Genomic DNA, 22,549 nt, shown 5'->3' with positions numbered 1-22,549 from the left:
AACTAAAAAGAAATGATGTACTTCTTTATTTTTATCTAAGGTGAAGGAGAAGTTGTTAACACATAATTCAATAGATAGTATTGAATCCACCTTTAGAAATAGAATTCTCAGGCTTCCTGCTAAAAGAACTAAAAGTCATTCAAGGACAATTCATGTGTGAAGTTACTGACTTATTATCTATTAAAAATTACATAAGGAGACCCAGATAGCAGCAAATACTATAGACAAATATTCAAATACTGGGCATTGAATGGATTCATTTCTATGCACAACTTTCTATGTAACAGAAAATGGTTTCCAGCCAGGAAGTTTTTGGTGAAAACATAATGGGAAGTTAGAAACAATTCGGCGGAAAATTTTCATGAGAGAGTTCTGTCCAATGATTGTAATACAGGTTCAATATCTCTTATCTGAAATTCTTAGGACCAGAGTGTTTCAGATTTCAGATTTTTTATAAGATATCTCATATACATAATGAGATATCTTAGATTCAGGGCCCAGGTCTAAACATGAAACTCACTGATGTTTTATATACAGCTTACACACATAGCCTGAAGGTAATTTTATACAATATTTAAAAATAAATTTTGTACACGAAATAAGTTTTGGCTGTAACCTTTCACATGAGGTCAGGGGTAGAATTTTCCACTTGTGGCATCATGTCAGTGCTTTCAAGGTTATGGATTTTGGAGCATTTCAGATTTCAGATTTTTGGATTAGGGATGCTTAACTTGTAATAGCTAACAGTGGAAGACACATGGCAGACACCCCACTATATTCTATGTGGTGATTCAAACCCAACCCCATTGCTTTTAGCTGAGTGAGCTTCCTTAAGCTGCGTAAGCTTTCATTACTCATTCAGAAAAAGAAAATAATAGTATATACTTTACAGGTGCTTAAAAATAATGTTGGTCATCTTTCTTCACATAGTTTGGCTGTGTACCTACCCAAATCTCAACTTGAACTGTATCTCCCAGAATTCCCACATGTTGTGGGAGGGACCCAGGGGGAGGTAATTGAATCACAGGGGCCGGTCTTTCCCATGCTATTCTCCTGATAGTATATAAGTCTCACAACATCTAATGGGTTTATCAGGGGCTTCCACTTTTGCCTCTTCCTCATTTTCTCTTGCTGCCACCATGTAAGAAGTGCCTCACTCCTCCTGCCATGATTCTGAGGCCTCCCCAGCCATGTGGAACTGTGAGTCCAATTAAACCTCTTTTTCTTCCCAGTCTCAGGCATGTCTTTATCAGCAGTGTGAAAACGGACTAATAAACTTCTCATTAATTCTATTTAATTATTCTGAATGATGCCATTATCGTCTTCATTTTACACATGAAGGTCTTTAGGTTACAGTTTAATAACTGTTAGAAGTTACACAAATGTTAAGTTGATGAGCTGGGATTTGAATCTGATCATGAAGCTGGTCATGAAGCTCTGGTACCAATCACCATTATTTTGTGAATATGTATCAGTATTTACACTGCTAAATAACTTATCATGTTTTCTCCTCATTAATTCTTTAAACTTTATTAGAACTGAGGCAAGGAAATCTATATCTAAACACCACCATCACCAGCAATCTGTTTGTACTGCTTGTTCTTCACCTAAAGCACCTTCTATCACTTTCACCTTCTATCTTCTTAAAGTGAGACTGAAAATACAGAGGTGTTATAGAAGCAATTACAATTTCACAGGGAGACTATGCCTTCAATTGAAGACCAAACAGAAGAATGGATGAAGCTAGATTCTCATGAAAATGCACCTAACAATAAATCTGAAAGAAGCCACTCTAACACTCTGATAGTGGGAGGGAGAGGGTGAGGAAGAGGGAGAGAGAAAGAAAGACAGATAGATAGAGTGTCAATTTTTAAAATATTCTATAGGAGAATACTCAAATCTTAATACACTAGACACTAGACATAATGGGCAACTGATGGCACATTTTGATTACCCTACAGAAATTTGTTTTCTTACTCAATGCAGACACTCATTCTAATATTTATATGCACTAAATTCAAATTTAGAACAAGCATAATATCCTGGATGGTAATGAAATACCAAAATAAGAGAGAAACATGACTATGCTACTCTTTATATAATCATATGCAGAATCAACTCACTGTAGTTTTCTTTCTTGTATTATAACTTATTTGTACTCAAGTAAAAAAAAAAATTCCATTACCTTTCTCTCTCTGGTTCAACTTCCATTCCTAAGATGCTGTTAATAAATATAGATTTCTAGGATGCAGACTGCTTATGGTGTGAGTACAGTTGCAAAATATTGTGAAAGAAAATTTCCGCAATGAAAATGTGGAGAGTAGAAAATATTCAAATGCTGATTTCCTAGTTATTCTGCTTTACGATAAAAAAGCAAAGCAGAATTTTCCTAATAAGCCCTAATGAAACAAACCTAAATTTTTATGTAAAAAAAATCACTTTCATGTCATACAGATTAACAGGAATCATAAGGTATTTGCTAATCCCATTAATTTTAACTCAATAAATAGTCATTGAGTACCCACTAAGTACTAATGACTGTGATAGGCCCCTCAGGAATGGAGGGATTCAAAGCTAGGCAAGATGCAGCTCCTACCCCAAAGATTATCCCCATAAGCAACTGGGAGTCACTGTGAGTTTTCCAGTAGGTGAATGACATGAATCGATTTAGAACACACAACATGTGGTCAGAATATAGAAAGCCTATAAGAGTTGACAGTCCTGTTAAAGGGGCTGGACTTTATTCTATAAAAGTGGTAACAACAGTAGATAACATTTATATAGATGATTTAACCAATTACAAGACTACTGCCAAATCCAGAGGAGAGATGAGAACCTGAACTAAGACAACAGAGGTTAGACTGGAAAGAAACACAGATGCAAGAGTTACTGAGGAAGTGGGAGCAATGGAACTTGACAAATGTTCCTGCAAAGGATGACAGAGGAAGGCATCAACAAGAATTACCTATTGGGCTGGGTGACTGGATGCCACTACTGGCCATCAATCATACAGAAGCTGGAGGGGGTTGAAGGGAAGACGAAGGGTTCAGTACTAGACATGCTGAATACAGGTGCCTTTGTGACAAGTCCATGAGTGGACAAGGAGAAATATCAGCCTATTGTGGGATTCTCTGCAGAGGGGTGAGAGCTAACCATTTTTTTTTTTTTTTCGGTAGTACCTCACCTATGCTTTAATCATAATATGACTACAAAGAGACAATATTTTAAACATATGAAAATCCAAGTTTAAAAAACAGAAAATGATCTCTATTGGAGATTTCCTTTATACTGAAGTCTATATTTTAACCAATAATTTTGAAGGGAAGATTTAGTAGGTATTAAGAATTGGAATATCATTTGAATCTCCATGAATCATTTTGAGATTGAGATCATTCATATTAACGCATCTTACATTATGATACATAATTTGGAATTGCCAATGTGTTAGGTTAAATCACGTTCTCCTTCAAATGATTCTCAAGTTACTTCATTAAAATCATCTCATTACATCAACTTTCAAATCTAAGTAAGCAGCTATGGATACAAGTATTAATCAAGTTGTCTAAATTTATACAGATACTCCCTGAGTTTCAGTAGTTTGACTTACAAGTTTTTGAAGTTACAATGGGGCAAAACCATTGTTTTTCACTTTCAGTACAGTAGTTAATAAGTTACATGAGATATTAAACACTTAATTATAAAACATGCTTTATGTTAGATGATTTACCCAACTCTAGGCTAATGTAAATATTCTGGTCACATTTAAGGCAGGCTAGGTTAAGCTATGATGTTCAGTAGGTTAGATGTATTAAATGTATTTTCAATTAACGATATTTTCAACTTACGATGAGTTTAACAGGGTGTAAGTTGAGGAACATCTGTATCTGAAAATGGTGGTGAGTCTGCAAGTGGTTGAACTCAGGTCCTTCATGCACATACTATACAAACAATTTACATTTGGCTCTGTTTCAAGGCGTCAGCTCTTCACAAAAAGCCCAAAGTCCAGCTTGAACTTTCTTAAGTGATGAGGAAGTACAAGGTAAAGTCTCCACAAATTTACATAATTGGGACTGATAGATGTAAGCAGAGTTGTGTTAAGTGGACTTCTAGTTCCCACCACCAATTTCACTCTTGAATGGTTTCTAGGTAACGTGATTTGATTATTACTAACAGGGGGCTCTGGATACATGGAAAGATCATGTTCATAGGAAGAAGTTAATTAAAAGAGTTACAGCAGGAAAGCATCACAATAAAGCCTACGTGATATTTATCAAACTAAAATGGCAAACTTTTATCTGCTTAAAAAACATTTAATTCAGCATTGTTTTGTTTAAGACTTAATGGAATATTGTGTTGTTTCTAGGGAATTTGGGGGCTTAATTTTTTGTCTTTTACTGATAAAGAAAAAGGTAGAGAATTTAATATGTCAAAAGAGTCATAGATTTTTAGAGATGAAAAGGACTTTAAAAATACCTGGCTTACAATCAGTAGTTGAAAGTACGATGAGAACAGGAAACTTACTAATTACAAATGGAAAAATAGCGACTTTAGAATGGAAAAATCTGATAGACACCACTTTAACCAAGTGATCAAAGTTAACATCACCTGTCATAAGACATAGTGAGATTATGTACCTCCTGATGGTGCACTGAGAAAGGGGGAAAAGCACAACCTTAACCTGATCATGAGAAATCATCCTCAGACTAACACAAATTCAGTGATAGTCTACAAATATCTAACCAGCACTCTTCAAGAGTCAGTGTCATAAAAGACAAAGACGGAGGAAGTGTGTGTCGCAGATTGGAGGAGACCAAGGAGACATGGCAAATGAGTGTAATTTGAGATCCTGGATTGGGTAAAGGGCATTGGTGGGAAAACTGGCAAAATTTGAATAAGGCCTGTGGATTGATTAATAGTATCGTATTAGTGTTAATTTCCTGGTTTCAATAATTGTTCTATAGTTACAAGACATTAACATTAGGGGAAGATAAGTAAAGGTTATTCAAGAGCTTTTGCACCGTTTTTGCAACTTTTTAGTGTAAGTGTTTTTTTTTAATTTTTTAATGATTTAGCCTAACTTCTCAAAGAAACCTACGGTACAAGACCTTATACCTGCCTTTTCCAAGGTTACATTGCTATAATAAATGACATCTCAGCTAGACTGATTGTTTCATAACACCCATTCTCGATTAGATGGCTTTTCAATGTCTTTGTGGACATCAGAATTACTTTTAAATTAAATAAAAGTTAACTTTTTTCCTCTCTACAGAAAATATATAATTTAAAAAATCTGACAGCCCAGAGGAAAAACAGATTATTCTTCCTCTGCTATTTAATATGCCAAGTGAGTTTTTACTTTTAATGGCAATAATTTTCATTTTCACATGATCAATGTAGTTATTTAAAAAAAACTACCTGTTCATTTATTTTTGTATCATGTTGCTGTTTCCACACAGTTTCAATTCCTTCTTTTATGTCTTTAAATCATTTCAAATCTGCTTATTTCATAGTTTTTATAAGACTGTTACTTTATTTGAAATTCTTGGGGTTTTAATCTTCTTGCTCGTTTTGGTTGTGGTACTACAGATTGTTACCTCCCATATTCCATAATGTTAAATTCTGAGCTTCAGTGGTTTCTTCTGAGAATCCTGTGTAGCTTAGCAGAGAGTGGGCCTTCTGTAGTAGTTTCTACTAGTTTCAATAAAGAACCCAAGACGTATCATTGGCCTGAGATTAATTTTCATAAAATACCTCAGCTTCAGGTTTCATAGACAAGACACGTGGTCTAATTTAATCTGAGATTTACCGGAAAAATAGGCCTAAAGTTCTGAATTTTCACCAGGCTTTTTTTTCTGCTCTGACTCCAAGAAAGAGGCAGATTTCTCTGCCATCTCTCTGTGCTGATGAGCTTCTTGTTTCTACTCTGTCCTTTTAATTGAAGGCATGTCCTTCCTGAGTCCTGGCTTTATGCAGCATCTTGATTCCAACGTTCTGTCTCTGCATGCACGTTAAGTCCCAAGCCCCTGGGTTATTGAGACACGCCCAACCCCTTTTGGAGAAGCTATGCTATTAGCTCTTGCAATAACTGGCCTTCAGTGCCTTCTTCGTTGCTGGCACCTGGAGATTTCTCTCTATCCTTGGGAAGTCAGCTACGAACACCTTATAATTCCTGTTAAATTTTAACCAGCACTTCTTTTTTTGTTGTTTTTTTGAGACAGAGTCTCGCTCATTCACCTAGGCTGGAGTGCAGTAACGCAATCTCGGCTCAATGCAAGCTCTGCCTCCCAGGTTCACACCATTCTTCTGCCTCAGCCTCCTGAGTGGCTGGGACTACAGGCACCTGCCACTATGCCCGGATAATTTTTTGTATTTTTGGTAGATACGGGGTTTCACCGTGTTAGCCAGGATGGTCTGAGGATGGTCTTGATCTCCTGACCTCATGATCCGCCCGCTTTGGCCTCCCAAAGTGCTGGGATCACAGGCATGAGCCACTGCGCCCAGTCAATTTTATCCACCATTTCCAGATGATGATAATGGTAAATTTCTCAGGTTTTCATATTTGACTATCTTGCTGGAAGAAGTAACACTGGAGAACACTGAAAAATGTTTTCATGTAATTTTTTTAAAGTCTCATCAGGAAGAACTCTAGTGATATTCTAGAAGGCATATAAGGCAGAGTTTAAGAGCCTGACCTTTGAAATTAAACTGACACATATTAGCTAAGTGACTTGCAGCAAGCTACTTTACCCAGTATTTTCATCTGCAAAATGAAGTTGTTTTAAAACTTAAATTGTAGGTGTTATGTATAATGTGTTTATAAAATTTAGTACACTACCTAGTAAATGTGTTGTGTGATAGCTATCATGATTATTCTGTTTTTAAAGGGCATTTGTAAGGTATTAGAAAGCTTAGTTCATTGGAATTGCTATCTTGCCTCATGTCACCGTACAGCAGCAAATCTTACACTGCCGAATGCAACAATAAAACCATGCCAAAGGAAAAAGTAGTCACCAAATTGGGGGTAGTCTTGTGTAATCTTGTAGACGATTTCTTCAGCACTGGCACCAGGAGCCTCAGCCTGTAAGATTCTGTTGGTGATCTGCAGCATGCCCCCTTCTGGAACCCACACCATCGAATTAGCCACAAGCTGAAGACCTCTATCATTCTGAAATAAAAATAAAATGCAGAATTAGGTCCAAGCAAAATAAGAATATATCAATCCTTAAACACATAAGTTATTCAGCTCTGTTGTTGTTAAAGATCATCGAGTAAGAGAGAGAGAGATTCACAACTTCAGAGTCACTCTATAGACTTCATATTATGTGTAGACATACGCATATTTATCTATATATTTACATGTGTATATATCCTGCTTTTTCTTTTAGTTTATCATAAACAAACAACTTATTTAGAAAGACTAAGTCTCTCCATTTCTTTCTTTCATCTGTCCATCTACCTGTCTTTCTATCTTATCCACCCACCCATATTTAAGAATTATTCGGCCAGGTGCAGTGGCTCACGCCTGTAATCCCAGCACTTTGGGAGACCGAGGAGGGTGGATCACGAGGTCAGGAGATCGAGACCATCCTGGCTAACATGGTGAAACTCCGTCTCTACTAAAAATACAAAACATTAGCTGGATGTGGTGGCGGGCACCTGTAGTCCCAGCTACTTGGGAGGCTGAGGCAGGGGAATGGCGTGAACCCAGGAAGTGGAGGTTGCAGTGAGCCGAGACCACGCCACTGCACTCCAGCCTGGGCAACAGAGGGAGACTGTCTAAAAAAAAAAGAATTATTCATTAAGCACCTATTATATGCCGACTCCATTGCTAGAGGCCTGATATACACAACACGTCTGAAGCAAAACCTCAGTGTCAGAACTTACAGTCTAGTGGGAGACACAGACACATAAATAATTAAGATGCTTCATGATTAATGCTCTATAAGAAGCTTGAGCAGGGAGGTGTGGGAGAATAGAGGAAAGAAGCCTCAGGAAGATTTTCCTAAGAAAAATAATTTCATTTTGAATAACAAAAACATTGGATTTCTAAGTAGAGACATGGTGAAACATATTCCAGACAGCGGGCCCAGCTTAAGCGAAACCAAAGATGTGAGACAATGCACTGTATATTTCATAAAATGCCCAAGTGTCTGGTGCCAGCAGGGCTCAGGGAGCCAGGTGGGGGAGTGCATAAAAAGTGACACTGTCTTATGGAAGGTTAGTAGAAGATAGAAGCTACACTAAAAGTCTCAATTCATCTCATAGGCACTGGAAAGTCAACGTGAGTCTCCAGGGAAGAAAATGGGATGATCAGATCTAGGTTTTAGAAAGACAGCCTCCAATGGCAGGAGATGGAAGTGACTAGCACTGAGATAAATCCAGAGTGGAAGATACCATTTAATGACTCAGGGGAGAGAAAATGAGGGCCTATGAGAGGGTAATTGCAGTGGTAAATCCAATGGTAAATTCATTGTAGACAGAAATAGATTCTAGAAGCACCACAGAAGCAGAACTGACAGGACCTGATGGCCGATTGAAAGTGAAGCAACAACAGTTAGGAGTAGCTGGCTGGAAGGAATCACCTATTCAGCACTCCTGAGAAGGCAATCATTTTAATTACTAAAGCTAATATCATTAACAGTGCTGCCATTCCTGCTTTGCAAGGCACACACCCTCTTCCAAAGCCTCATAATTGACATTTTCCACAGAATGAGACTAGGGAGGCTGCCAGTGTTCAGTTTTCAATTTGTTTGCACACTTCAAAAATTAACAAGTCTGATATTTTAACACAGGGAATTTTAGAAGGGATGGTTTTCTATATTATTATTACTTTCAGATATGCCAGTAAATGGAACAGAGCAAACACCACTCCCAGGAGAAGAATACTCTCAAGAGAAAACAACATCTATTCTTTTGCTCACTTGGCCCTTGAGCATCTCACCTCTCAGGAGTCAGTGATGGCTACTGTCATCATATATACACCAGGAAGCTGAGTCAAACATTGCCCATGAGAACAGCAGCAAAGGCACTTTCTATCCTGATTGGTGCTCGGGGCAAAATCCCAGAGAATATTCTCCTTTCTCAATTGACATAGCATATTATTTATAAAACATCAAAAACATATAAAAAACTTTGTATATAATCACCGGAATTCTGAGGGAAAAGGCTGTATTAACTCCAGCAGTCTTATATACCATGATATACTTGGGCCCAGGTTTTTTTTGAGATGGAGTTTTGTTCTTGTTGCCCAGTGCAATTACAATTGAATGATCTTGGCTCACCACAACCTCCGCCTCCCAGGTTCAAGCGATTCCCCTGCCTCAGCCACCTGAGTAGCTGGGCTTATAGGCGCCCACTACCATGCCTGGCTAATTTTTATATTTTTAATAGAGACGGGGTTTCACCATGTTGGCCAGACTGGTCTTGAACTCCTGACCTCTTGATCTGCCTGCCTCAGCCTCCCAAAGTGTTGGGATTACAGGCGTGAGCCACTGTGCCCAGCCCAGGTTTCTTAATTGTTAGAAATCTTTCTAATAGCAGCAGTCTACTGAACTATGATTTTGGTTATGCAGATCAGTCACATGCCAACAGCCACATTATTAGACTGAGTAGGCAATGTGGTTTTTTCAGATTCTAAGCAAATAAGCAGTGTGACATGAATGCACGTTCCCAGGTGGCTTGCCCACTATATCTCCATCTTGGCTATACTTATCAACACAATTCTCTATAATTCCTGTGTGAGTGTAACTTTTTAGACAATACACCTTGTGACTCAGTGTGCAGAGACAAGCAGCATCTGGAAGCTCATTAAGATGTTCAGAATCTCAGGTCCCACCACAGACTTTACGAATCAGAATCTGTACTTTGAAAAGATCCCCAGAAGCTGTGTAGAAATACTAAGGCATGAAAAGCATGGTCCAAGGTAGAGATCACAATGGTTCTAGAGTGGTTCTCCTGAAGGTTCACAGCGGAGCCTTTAGAATATTTATGTCTATCACAGGGTAATACATATGCCTCCATTTCTGAATGATTTTTTTTTTGCAGTATATAAGGAGAAACAGATAACACTAAGAAAAGGAAGTGTAATTCTTAGAAATCAGCAAGATGGCAGAATAAGAGATTCCAGATCTAAAACCTGCACAGAACACTAATTTTCACAACCATCTGCAGATGACAATACCTTCATAGGAGCCTGAGGTCTAGCTGAAAGTTTCTAGTATCCCAATGGAGTAAAAGAAAACAAATCAACAATAGATACATTGAAGAGGGTAAGAAACACAGTTTCATTTTACCCCAATACTCTCCTCCAAGTAGGCACAACTCAAGGCCAAGAGAGACCACTTCAGTCCACAATTTCTCCTACAGAGGAAAGTAAGATTGAAGTGAGTGCTCAGCTTCCCCAGCCTTGTGGGATGCTGCCTAACAGATCCACTTCTGTCTCACCCCATCCAGAACATTGAGGGGATTCATATGTCTCCTCAGCTGTCTAGGGACAGTAAGGAACAGGGAAGAGAAGCAGAGGCTTACAGTAACCACTATATAGATCTCGACAAACAGTTGCAGATTATGCTAACTGGCTAATGGGCTCCACCAAGAGCCATGCTCACAAACCCTGTAAGATACCCACCTGCAGATACACAAACTAGCTAACAAGTACCCCACTAATCCATGTACCCCCTCCCATAGCCAGCACCCCACAGCCCCCTGAAGAGAGTACACTCAGGATCTTCAGATGGTGCACATGAGCCCATGCAGACAGCAAACACATACATCAACAGTTACCTGACTCTGCTGAATTGGGTAGAAGGCATGCAACCTTGATTACTTCAGGGAACTGACATGAGGAAAATAAATAAAGGCTCTCGGCACCCTGCTTGATGGTTCAGGATCAAGAGAAGGCACAGAATCATAAGACTTCCCCTGAAGGGGGAAGAAGAGGAGTGAAACAGGCACATCCAGAGAAAAAGTTTGAGAAAGCCTTCAAATATTTAGTTTGGTTGGCTAGTAAAGGTCTTTCTCTCCTGAAGCCAGAGAGTAAAGACTGGAGTAGGTAACCACCTTTTCAAATGCAAACACAGCGATGCAAGCCTTCAAGAAACATAAAAAGGAAACTAAGAAATCATGATACCACCGAAGGAACAAAATAAAGCTCCATTGGCTGACCCCAAAGAAATGAAGATTTATGAACTACCTGACAAATAATTCAAAATAATCATCTTAAAGAAGCACAGTGGACATCTTAAAGAAGCACAACAATCTTAAAGAAAAGCAGATGACTAAACAAAGTCAAGAAAGCAACACATAAACAAAATTAAAGGTTTAACAAAAGATAGAAATCATAAAAAGAACAAATCAAATTCCAGAGCTGAAGAATACAATGATTGAACTGAAAAATTTAATAGAACACTTCAACAGCAAACTCCATCAAAAAGAAGAATGAATCCACGAACGCAAAAACAGATCATTTGAAACTATCCAGTCAGAAAAATAATAACAACAAAAATAAAAAAGAATGAACAAAGCTTACAGAACTTATAGGACACCATCAAATAAACCAATATAACCTATTATGGAAATTCCAAATGAAGCAGAGAAAGAGCAAAGGACAAAAAGCTTGTTTAAAGAAATAATAACAGAAAACTTTCCAAATCTGTAAAGAGAAAGAAACATCTAGGTCCATGAAGCCCAGAGAACTCCAAATAGATTGAACATAAAGAAGTCATTACTGAGACACATTATAATCAAATTCTGAAAAGTTAATCACAAAGAATTTTGAAAACCACAAGAGAAAAGTGGCTTGTCACATACAAGGGAGTCTTATAAGACTATCAGTGGATTACTCAGCAGAAACCTTGTTGTTTTCTGACAGAATGAGATGATATATTCAAAACACTTAAATAAAAAAGCTGCCAATCAAGAATAATTTACCAGGCAAAGCTGTCATTCAGAAATGAAGGAGAGAGAAAGCCTTTCCCAGACAAATGCTGACGGAGTTTGTTCCCACTAAAGTCCTGTCTTACCAGAAATGCTAAAGGAAATTCTTCAAGTTGAAATGAAAGGACACAAATTAGCAACATGAAAACACATAAAATTATAAAACTCACTGGAAAAGCTAAGAATATAATCAAAGTGAGAATAATACTGTAATGGTGATATGTAAGTCAGTTTTAACTCTAGTATAAAAGTTAGAAGAAAATGTATTAAAAGTTACTATAACTACCAGTTTTTTAAATGAATATATGATATAAAAAGATATAAATTGTGACACCAGTAACATAAAATGGTGAGGGTCAGGGAGAAGTAAACAGTTTTGTATGCAATTGGAGATAAGTTAATCATCTTAAAATAGACTACTGTAAGATACTTTATGTAACTCTCATCGTAATCATGAAGAAAAAACCTGCAGTAGATACACAAAAGATAAAGAGAAATAAATAAAAACACACCACTACAAAAAAGAATCATCAAATCACAAAGGCAAACAGCAAGAGAGACAAAAAGGAAGAGAGGAACTACAAAAACTCTGAACACAACAAAATGGCAATAGGTAAGTCCTCACCTATCAAAAATTAAATGTAAATGGATTAAATTCTCCAATCAAAAAACATAACAGCGGCTGAATGGACAGAAAGTGTGATCCAACTATAAACTGCCTATAAAGAGATTCACTTTAGCTTTAGGGATACATATAGGCTGAAAGCCAAAGGATGGAAAAATATATACCACGCAAATAAAAACCAAAAGAGAACAGAGATGCTTATATTTATATCAGGCAAAATAGCTTTGAAGTCAAAAAACATCACAAGAGATAAAGAAGGTATTGTATAATAATAAAGAGGTCAATCCACCTAGCAGATATAATAATTGTAAATATACATGCACATAACATTAGCACACCTAGATACATCAAGCAAATGTTAACAGAACTGAAGGGAGAAATAAAGGGCAATGAAATAATGGTAGGGGACTTCAATACCCCACTTTCAACAATAGAGAGATCATCCAGATAGAAAATCAATAAAGAAACAGAGGATTTGAATAACACTATGGAACAAACAGACCTAACAAACATATATAGAATATTACATATAATAGCAGCAGAATTCATATTCTTCTCAAGCACATATGGAACATTCTCCAGGTTAGAACAAATGTTAAGCCACAAAAGATGTCTTAACAAGCTTAAGAAGACTGAAATCACATCAAGTATCTCCTTTGGCCACCCCATCCAGGGCAATTAGGCAAGAGAAAGCAACAAAATGTATCCAAATTGGAAAGGAAAAAGTTAAATTGTCTGTATTTACAGACACCATGATCTTATATGTAGAAAACCCTAAAGATTCCACCCAAAGACTGTTAGGACTAATAAACAAATTCAGTAAAATAAAATCAACATGCAAAATCAGTTGTGTTTTCATATACTAGCAATAAACTCTTTGAAAAAGAAATTAAAGAAAACAATCTTATTTATAATAGCATCAAAAGAATAAAATAATTAGAAACAAATTTAACCAAGAAGGTGAAAGGTATGCCATTGAAAGCTATAAAATATTGGTGAAAGAAATTGCATAAAACACAAATAAATGCAAAAATATCCCATGTTTATAAATTGGAAGAATTAATATTATTAAAATGTCCATACTAGCCAAAGCAATCTACAGATTTAACGCCATCCCTGTCAAAATTCCAATGGCATTTTACACAGAAACAGAAAAACAAATCCTAAAATTCATATGGAACCACAAAAGTCCCCAAATAGCCAAAGCAATCTTGAGCAAGAACAAAGCTGGTGGCCTCACACTCTCTAATTCCAAATTACATTACAAAGTTACAGTAATTAAAACATTATAGTACTGGAATAAGAACAAATACATAGACCAGTGGAACAGAATAAGGAGCACAGAAATAAATCCACACATTTATGACCAACTATTCTTCAACAATAGTGCAAAGAATATAAAATAAGGAAAGGAGAAAAGAATAGTTTCTTCAATAAATAGTGTTGGGATAATTGCATATCCCATGCAAAGGAATGAAATTACATCATACACAAAAATCAACTCAAAATGGGTTAAAGACTTAAACAGAAGACCTGAAGCTGTAAAAGACCTAGAAGAAAACATAGGGGAAAAGCTCCTTGATACAGGTCTTGGCAACTATTTTTTGGATATGGCACTGAAATCACGGGAAATAAAAGCAAAAATAAACAAGTAGGATTATGTCAAACTAAAAAGCATCTGCACAGCAAGGGAAACAATCAACAAAATGAAAAGGCAACCTATGGAATGGGAGAAAATAATTGCAAAACCAATATCTCATAAGGGGTTAATATCCACAATATATAAGAAACTCCTACAACTCAAAAGCAAAAAATTCAAATAACCTAAAAATGGGCAAAAAACCTAAAAAGGTATTTCTCCAAAGAAGGCATATACGTGCCTAACAGGTGTATGAAAAGCATAAATAATCATGAGAAAAAGGCAAAGCAAAACTACCTCACACTTGCCAGATGGCTATTTTTATAAAGGTATAAAGAAAGCAATCTTTGGAGAAAAGATTTGGAGAAAAGGATTTGGAGAAAAGGGAATCCTGGTGCATTGGTGGGAGGAAAGTAAATTGGTACAGCTACTATGCAGGCTTCTCAAAAACTTAAGAACAAACTGTCATATGATCTGCAATCACACTTCTGGATATACATCCAAAGGAAATGAAATCAGTATGTTGAAGAGATATCTGCAGTTCCACGTTCATTGTAGTATTATTCACAATAGACATGATACAGAATCGACCTAAACGTCAATCAGTGGATAAATGAATATATAGTGGAATATTATTTAGTCTTAAAAATGAAGGAAATCTTGCTATTTGCAACAATATGGAAGAAATTGGAAGACATTATGCTAGGCGAAATAAGCTAGACACAGAAAGACAATAACTACATGGTCTTGCTTGTATGTGGAATCTGAAATAGTCAAACTCATAAAGCAGACAGTAGAATGGCAGTTGCAAGGGGCTGGGGGAAAGGGGAAATGGGGAGATGGATGGTCAAAAAGTACAAAGTTTCAGTTAAAAGAGACTATTATAAGATATTTTATGTAACCCTTATGGTAATCATGAAGAAAAACCTGCAGTAGATACACGAAGGAGAAGTAAGTCCTGAAGACCTACTATATGGCATAGTGCCTATGATTAGCAATACTATATAGTATATTTAAAATGTGCTAAGATAGTACAGCTTATGCTACCACAAAAAATAATAAATACACAAAATTCGTAAACAAGGCAGGAGAAAACTTTATGAGGTTAGGAATATGATTAAGACCTGGATAGTGGTGGTTTCATGCCTATATACTTATTCTCAAATTAAAATTGTATATATTAAATATGTAGAGGTTTTTACATGTCAATCATTCCTCAATAAAGGAGGGTTTGTTGTTTTTTTTTTTAAAAAGGAAGAAGCATCAATCTTCCCACTCATCATGATGAACATGTTTGTTTCTTATTGTTTTCTTTTGGAGAGGGTCCAGGGAAGATTCAAGAAGTGATGGATAGAAGGATACATATCATCTTTTCTACATTTAAGGTATCCAAAAAGCCAAATTTTAACCTAATTTCCCCAATGGTTCTGACATTTTGAATTTTTTATCTCCTCACATTTTTTTTTTTTCTGCACATGATGTATATATCCTTGCCAGTTCAAGAAATTAGTTATATTACCAAGTGAATAATCTGCCCAGTAATGTTTTATAGATCCTCCAGAGGACCACATTAGCAGGCAATAAAATCCCAACAAGTAAAACTGGGGACATGATTAAAACAGTGCTTTAAATTAAATAGTTCTTCTAATTTATCTGATGGAACAATAGGCATGCAGAAATGGTAATAAAGGTTAGCCATTACATATCATATTATAAATAAAAATATTAATGTTATAAACCAGAAATAATGTCACAAGCCTCCATCTTTTGGAGAAAAAAAAATCTCGCAAACAAAATGAAAATTTCCCCCCAAAATTAAAGGTTGAGTCGTAAATGAAGAAACGTTAGCTGAAATGATAATGTACTCTAACCCCAGGCCAAACATTCAAGATAAAAGTTTTAAACCTCACTAAATAGAAAATGACTAACGTTGAATGTAACAGTGACCTTATAATTTTACTTGTTCTGTAAAAATATACCTTAATTTGCAAGAGCTCATTTATATCATAGCTATTAAAATTTAATCTCAAAGGACACTGTAGAAAAGATCATGTGGGGTGGGGTGGTGGAATTTACCAGCATAAAGAAAACAGGAGAGATAATTGGACTGTTTCTGTGTTTGTCGATGTGTGTATGAGCCCCAGAAGCTTGCTATTTCAGGTCAAGAATACAGAACCTTTGCTCCATGTAGATTTCAACCAGTATATGTATATTTAAGGAAATATTTTCTGATTATGCACCTTATGAGACACTGAATTGAATAAGCTAATCAAACCCCCCAAAAGGTGAAATCCTCATATATGGCAAGGATTTAGTTATTTATGATATAGGCTCTTACTCATAAGAAATTAACATTTTTATGCCATTGATGTTTGTAATTCTCATAAATGTCACTATTATCAAACTAATTGTGTCCCTGCAAGACAACCAATGAGAGGTAGGCATTAATGAAATTGAGGGAAATCACCACAGGGCTATTTCTCTGTACACAAGCCTTACCACAGATAAACAGTCAGAGAGGACTCTCAGCAATAGAATTTTCCATCCAGTTCCTAGCATGACACTTGGGGACTTTTGACATTAAAGCATTACCCAGTTGCAGAAAATACTGCTCAAAGAATAACAAAGTTCAGAAAGATCATCACATGTATTGCCAGAGTGGAAAAAAAAAAAAAAGGCATGATTTCCAGAGGTATCTTAATTAATGAAAAAGAAGACAATCCCTGAAACCCCAGCAGTAACAGAAGCCCACCAATAAGTACGAATTTTCCCTGTCCACATTTTAGCCCTTATTAAATGTCAATTTGGTTTAGAATCATATCTGTAGCAGGCTTGGGTTTAGTAATCTCCCCAATTAATGAAAGCCTGTTCAGCAATGCATTCTTTATTACTTTTTAATCTGTTTTATTTATTTTGCCTCCTTCCCCCAACAGAACATGTTTCAACATCAGTCCTGGTTATATTTTCTCCTCAGCAACTCAGTATAAGGCTGGAGGTGGCGGCCAAGTTTATTCACTATCAGGCCAAAGATAAAAACATAAGTTTGGGGGAAGTGATGTAGAACTGAAAAACAAAGGTTGAACTGACAGCTCCTCTACTCATTCTCAGGTGGGCTATTGTGGAGGTGCCCCAAGGGCTTCTCATCTGATACAAGAGATGGATTGGAAGGCAGAAACACAGGCGCCAGCCTCACTCAAGCCATTACATCCATCCATTACCCATCCATCCAAAAAAAAAATGTACTGAATTCCTATGATATGCTCTGCTCGGGAGAGTAAGACTGGAATAGCCCCTGTTCACACAGAGCTTCCTTTTTCTATCCCTCCCTAGTTACCTTGACAGGTTGTGTTTTCTCTTGAATGATATTAGGATTAATTTGTACGTTCATTCATTAGGAATTAAACACAAGCCACTTGGCCATTCTATTTAAACTATCACTTAGACATCAGCCAATAATCAGTCTCACTCCAGGTTTAATAACTAGGTAGCCAGAGGGTAAGAACTTACACGCCCATCTTCCCTCATGGCTGTTAGAATGAAATCAGTCATGTCTGACAACGCATCTACAAGAAGCTATAAGAGTTGAGGCACTTTTTTCTTCTTGCGCCCAGAAGACTTAACGTTTATAAATACTCTCACTTGTAACAAGATGCAGTGAGTTCAGAGGAAAGATTACAGAAGGCTTGGGGCCCAGCTTGGATAGAACATTGAGAAAATGACTAAATTACTGTCTTTATTCTATCCATTAAAGGGATAAGAATATATATGACCAACACATTGAAAACTCCTAGCTAGAATGAAAAGAGTCTCATGGTTAAGTGTAGGAGGCAGACACACTTGAGATGAAATCATAGCTCCAGCACTAAGTACCTTTATGACAATGAATGTTTTTCAACCTCTTTGTGCTTCAGTTTCCTCTTTTGGAAAATTAGAGATAATAACTGTACAAACATCACAGAGTGATCATGAAGATCAAATGGAATAATTCCCATCAAACTTTAGTGCCTAATATCAAAAACAAAACAAAAAAAAACTTCTACCCATAATAGATTTCTCATTAGAAAAATTAAGGTCCCATAGCCTCTACTCTAACCTTCTTCCCCAAGACATTGTAAAGATCAGTAAAAGAGATATAAGGAAAAAATATTTTGAATTCCTAAAAGGAAAAACAGTACATATTTGTATAATATTGCCAATATTGCAGTCAAATGTATTATTAGTACATCCTGATGAATGTTGAGGCTCTGCTCATGGGTTTCATTATTCTAATGCATGGGCAGGTAATCACAGCAATACAGGAGAGAGGGATGAAAAGGGACACAGAGCACAACTTAAATTCACTTTTCAGGAATCACAGACACAGAAAATACCTACATGACTCACAAGTCACAAGGATTCCCAAACTCTGTGCTTTGTGCTTTATTTATGAATTAAATTTCCACTTTTCTTGGTTTTGTTCTGGTAGTCAAAGCAGCTAAAACCCTAGAAATGCCCTTCCATCTTGGGTCACTCCACACAAAATGGCTGTGCAATACAGTGAACTGAGCTCCAAATATGGAGATGGAAGCCACAATAGGAAAGGCAGCTGCTAGGGGGGCACTGAAATCCTCTAACAACCTTTGGAAAGAAACCAAGAAGGAAGAAACAAAAACTTTTGTCTGTCTAGACTTCATCTCTCTAGAACTAAACCTTATCTCCCAGGGCCATCGCAGGAGTGTGATAATTAGGATGAGCTGCAAGGTGGCTATCTGCCAACTCCATCTCATCATCAGCTTTCACTGGCTCCCGTCTCTCTTATGCCACCTTCACTGCTTTCAGCAGCTGAAAATAACGAGACAGGAAACTGAGAAATTACCTAGCAGACCATATTAGATTCAGCTGTTCACCTTCATGAGGCTCAATCGGATCAATCACAAATTTTGAGTGATCACTGATGAGAAAGTGACGAGTGGTTTTAAACTGTCCACAACAAATCAGTCTCTCCATCTAGTCATTAATGACACCTCAGTAGGCAGTGATATTTGAAATGAAAGGTTGTTTAAGAATTATGTTTCCCAATCTACTATCATGAGAAAGAGTCATTCTTGATGCAACTGAGAAAAGGGCATCCAGTGAAATATCATCTAGTTTTGAAAATGTTTTCCAGGTCCCTCTGGTCTAGCAATGGCTCAGTCCAGTATTTCCTAAAGTGTGAGAACTATCTCATTTGCAGTATCCAAAAACATTTTCAGTAGCATATGGACAAAATGTTGTAGAATGGTTATGTATTAATTTTCATATTTTAGAAAAAAAGTATAATTCTACATTAAGCCCATGATTTCCTAAGTAGTATTTATTAGGATGAGGCTACAATAAAAAGTAAGTTGATACAAAGAAAAATATTAAGTAAATAATAGTACAGGTGCTTGTGGATATGGCAAAAACATAAAAAGGTGGCATGTCAATGACTCAGGCTGAGCAAATATGCTATTCCTTTATTTATTTAGAGATAGGGCCTTGCCCTGTCATCCATGCTGGAGTGCAGTAGTGTGGTCACGGCTCACTGCAACCTCGAACTTCTGCGTTAAAGTGATCCTCCCACCTCAGCCTCTGGAGTAGCCAAGGCCACAGATGCATGCCATCACACTCAGCTAATTTTTAAAGAAAAAAACCTTTAGTAGAGACAAGATTTCTCTATGTTGCTCAGGCTGGTCTCAAACTCCTGAGCTCAAGTGATCCTCTTACCTCAACCTACCAAAGTGCTGGGATTACAGGCATGAGCCACTGCACCCGGCCCAATGCTCTTTATTGGCTCCTACTTCCTAGGGCAAAGATCCCTAGGATTACCAAAAGAGTTTGCTCATCCTTCTTTAGTTGAGCTAACAGAATGGCTGAACTCACTTTTTTTGATTCATTCAGATTATCTGACGATGAACTTCACATTTCATGAGCTGTTTTTTTGTTTGTTTGTTTGTTTTTTGAGATGGAGTCTCTCTCTGTCGCCCAGGCTGGAGTGCAGTGGTGCGATCTCAGCTCACTGCAGGCTCTGCCCTCTGGGTTCACGCCATTCTCCTGCCTCAGACTCCCTAGTAGCTGGGACTACAGGTGCCCACCACTGCGCCCAGCTAAGTTTTTGTATTTTTAGTAGAGACGGGGTTTCACCGTGTTAGCCACTATGGTCTCGATCTCCTGACTTCGTGATCCACCCGCCTTGGCCTCCCAAAGTGCTGGGATTACAGGTGTGAGCCACCGTGCCCGGCCTCATGAGCTGTTTTCGAAGGGCAGATAAAAACAGGAATATCTTAATTCTTATGGTTATGCTCAGGCAGGAGACAAAAGGATTAGTGGATAATAACACGTTCTTACGGCAGTACCTCAACAAAAAAGGTTCAAAAGTGTCCCAATTTGTAGAGAACATGGGGACAGGTCTTTCAGATCAAGAGTGCTCCTAACAAGATATTTAGCACCCTCTATATAATAGGTTATATTTGACTAAATGAATGACTACCCACATCTTAACTTTGTGAGTATCATAAAATAATATCAACAGTAGAAGTTCACATCTAGGTGCAAGGAAACTGTAACTCTAGGAATGACACCTACCTGAGGCACGGTCTTCACTTGGAACAGTATATTATGGAAGGAGTGTCCATCATTGGCCTGCAAGACTGCAACATCGGATGTGCTGTCTGAACCATCATGAGCATAGTGGAGAAGGCCTCTAGAGAGTTCATCCAGCTGGAATTGATAGATAGGGGCTGCCGGGTACTGAAGTGTTTGAAGCAATTGGCCATGAAGTGGAGGATCGATTACTTCAACGACCACATCCTGTGGGTTATCATCATCTCGGATGTCAAGTAGCTGGGTGGTGATGGTTGCCCTCTCTCCTCTGCTAATGTGGAGAACCTCATTTCTCAGCACATAGGGGGCCTGTGGAGTTGAAGGGAAGAAGAGTCAGTTAATAGGGAAAGAAAGGACAAACCAGTGGACTAGACACCTGATTGTTATTTCTATGCTTTTTTGAGAAACTCAAGGTGTTCTAGCAAAGCACCAAACTGTTTTATGGTGAAAGCATTTGTCAGAGGTGTGGTCAGTCGTAGTAACACAACAACTAAGGTTACTTCACACCTCTGGGTTCTAGAGGTTTATCAAGCCACTTCAAGACTTGAGAGACAACTGGTGAGAGCTGCTAGCTTCTAAATCTCTAATTTCTCTGCTATCCTGACTTACATTATATCCCAGGAGAGACTAATAAGAGGTGTGAACTGTTTGGACTTGCCTTTGGGAGGACACACTTCACTCCAGGCCATATTGTAGTATACTGACTCACAGGAGCTACTTCTGCATCCTGAGCTCACGCCGTTTCTAGTCCCTCCCAGTAATTTTCTTCAGTTTTCTCATCCAAATCTTGATAGAGCCCCACCCCAACTCAGGTTATAAAGCCTGCCAAGATTATGGTCTCGGTGAGTAAGGCAACCACTTGGCTAATTCATGTGACAAGGCTAATATAGTAAAATTTAATATCTTTTTCTTGGGATTGTCAGGTTACCTCCCACCAACTTGAGTAAGCAGATAAAATGTTCTTTCATAAAGATAAAAGCTAATGAACCACAACAGGGAAAAAAAAAACCAAAACTCACCCAAAAAATTGAGGCCAGAAGCCAAAGAAAATATTATTTCGGTTTTTAAATAAGTATCATTTGAAGTAGAACCATCTAGGACTTTTCTCAACACTCTGCCTTCTTTAATCCAAATGGCTTTCTTTTAAAACTACCCAAGCCACCCTCCTGGTCTCCTGGAAATTACAATCTCCATTGAAGGAATGTCTAATACATCATTATAATAGTCACATAGTGGGAAATTAGATAATAGTTACTCTTCAGAATTCTCAAGTGAGAATTCTACAGCTATGATTCTATACATGGGAAAGAGTGACCTCTCTTATTCTGAAAGAGGAAAAGTCAAAGGTGATGTCAAAATGCACAAACGGAAAAGACCAAATTAACTTGCATGAGAAAATATCAGAGAGGCTCAGGACCACACTGAAACATTGCAGAAATATAAAGAAACAAAAGTAAGTTAAAATTATTTTCTAAAATTACATTTTAAAGACTTAAAATGAAACAAGTTTCTCATATAATAAGTAAAATTAAATGTGCCCTCCTTACTTACTCACTTGCTTGTGGAAAAACACATAAGCCACACTTGGGGAACCATGGGAACTCACCATGTCAGATTAGGAAGACTTGCCAATATCTACCTTTGGTCTTTCACTGGAGTAACTTTATTAGCCCAAACAAAAAGAACAAAACAAAGTTTCTGAGTGTAAGGACTGAGAAACATCTAAACTAGTAAGTTGTAAGACTGGATGT

At 37.3% G+C, this 22,549-nt stretch overlaps 1 protein-coding gene across 1 annotated transcript in view; it reads right to left on the bottom strand.

The window, feature by feature from the left end:
- LOC126955312 (extracellular matrix organizing protein FRAS1) overlaps window positions 1–22,549 on the bottom strand; it is a 344,588-nt gene that overhangs the window by 38,558 nt on the left and 283,481 nt on the right. Inside the window, exons 29-30 of the mRNA XM_050791751.1 lie at window positions 20,781–21,107; window positions 7,012–7,165 (exon numbers count right to left, since the gene is read on the bottom strand). Of these exons, the coding sequence (XP_050647708.1) occupies window positions 7,012–7,165; window positions 20,781–21,107 (481 nt within the window). The remainder of the gene's footprint in view (window positions 1–7,011; window positions 7,166–20,780; window positions 21,108–22,549) is intronic.

This window comes from Macaca thibetana, chromosome 5 (genome assembly GCF_024542745.1).
Source record: "Macaca thibetana thibetana isolate TM-01 chromosome 5, ASM2454274v1, whole genome shotgun sequence".
In the NCBI taxonomy this organism is placed as follows: Eukaryota; Metazoa; Chordata; class Mammalia; order Primates; family Cercopithecidae; genus Macaca; species Macaca thibetana.
The sequence above is the reverse complement of the archived record's forward strand: the minus strand, read 5'-3'. Positions and strand labels throughout refer to the sequence as shown.